Source organism: Emiliania huxleyi (genome assembly GCF_000372725.1).
Source record: "Emiliania huxleyi CCMP1516 unplaced genomic scaffold EMIHUscaffold_6631, whole genome shotgun sequence".
In the NCBI taxonomy this organism is placed as follows: Eukaryota; Haptophyta; order Isochrysidales; family Noelaerhabdaceae; genus Emiliania; species Emiliania huxleyi.
The window spans coordinates 1-1,430 of record NW_005197028.1 but is presented as its reverse complement, the minus strand read 5'-3'; the positions used below and the strand labels follow the sequence as shown (position 1 = coordinate 1,430).

The 1,430-nt window shown below is 67.7% G+C and overlaps 1 protein-coding gene across 1 annotated transcript; it reads left to right on the top strand.

The window, feature by feature from the left end:
* The first annotated feature begins 613 nt into the window (after positions 1 to 613).
* Positions 614 to 1,397, top strand: EMIHUDRAFT_447320 (hypothetical protein). Its single transcript, XM_005762739.1, has one exon. It carries the CDS (start codon positions 619 to 621, stop codon positions 1,240 to 1,242), a length of 624 nt encoding a protein of 207 aa, XP_005762796.1. The 5' UTR covers positions 614 to 618; the 3' UTR covers positions 1,243 to 1,397.
* Positions 1,398 to 1,430: the final 33 nt, after the last annotated feature.

Below are 1,430 nucleotides of genomic sequence, written 5' to 3'. Positions count from 1 at the left end.
TATTTGCCCGCCTCGACATTCTTCTTGATGGTGCCGAGGTCGACCGGGTCCTCGACTGCGCGCGGCCCGTGATAGTAGGAGGGGAAGATGCTTGGGTCGACCGGCGTCGCAAAGGGCGCAGCGTAGTGGTGGCGTAGCAGTTCGTTGAGCCGCTTGAGAACAGGTACCAGTGCAGCACTGACGTTGTCACGTCGCACTGCCAGCTTTGGGCGCGTCGAGCGGCGCACGGCGAGCGGTGGTGCGAGCGTGGGCGGGAGCTCGACTGATGCATTCTGCTGGAGGGGCAGTGCGGCTGCCGCGGCTGCCGCGGCTGCCGCCTGTGGGAGCGTCGCCGGCGCTCACTATCCCCATCTGTGGGACATGGGGGGTGCGACGCACCGTTTGCGCGCGCGCGGGCTGAGCGAGCGACATCATGGCAAGACCGAGGCACGGACGCGGCAGGGACACGGCCTGGAATCCTGGACACGCTCACTTCGGACCTTATCGATCAACACTTTCGATAGACCGAAAGTAAGATCGTTCGGTGCAGAAACCCCGGCCATGCCCATGTAACGCAATTGTGCTCGACTTTTTTGATTTTTTGGTCGAGAAGTGTCTCCAAGTCTTCTGGACCCATCGATGGCCGTCGCCTCGACGCCGCTCGTCGCGGCACCATCGTGCCCGGCCTGGGCGAAGCATCGTCGCGGGCGCCAGCCGCAGTTCGACGGCAAGCCGTGCGAGCCTGCCGAGGAGGAGGACATGTGGCTGTGCCTGGCCGACGGCCGCGCGCGCAGCACCGCCGACCTGAAGCGCCTGGCGACAGCCGCTCGGGTGCGAGCGAAACGAGCAGGAGATGCAGCCGCCGCGAACACGCGCGATCGGCAGGCGCGCGACCAGCGCCGCCGGCAGCGTGAGCAGCACGACCGGCGCGCAGCGCCGGCGGTCGCCAAGACCGTGCGCCCACAACGCGGCCAGTGCGGCTGCCCGGCGCACGCGGTGTGCGGCATGTGCGTCGACCAGGGCAAGCTCGCCGCGGCCGAGCAGGCGGCCATCGACCTGGAGACGCGCTTCCACGCCTCGACGAACGTCGTCATGGACCTGGAGCGGCCCGAGGACGAGACGGCGGCGCTGCTGCAGCGCTGCGTGCACGTCCGTCCGACGAGACGAAGCGGCGGCTGCTGGGCGAGTGGAGCGACGAGCGCATGGCGCACGCGCTGCCGCTGCACGCATGCGCCTCGTGCGGCGTGCGGGACCCGTCGCTGACGTACACGCGGGTTGACGTGTCGGCGCTGCCGCGTACTGTGTCTGTGCGCGTAGCCGGCGGCGAAGACGAGACGCGGCACGTGTTTGAGCTCTCGCCCGAGCAGTGCGCTAAGTATCGAGGTCTTCAAAACAAAAAGGTGCGCCTTGCGTTTCCCAACGGCGCGAGCAACGACCGAGAAAAGGAGTTG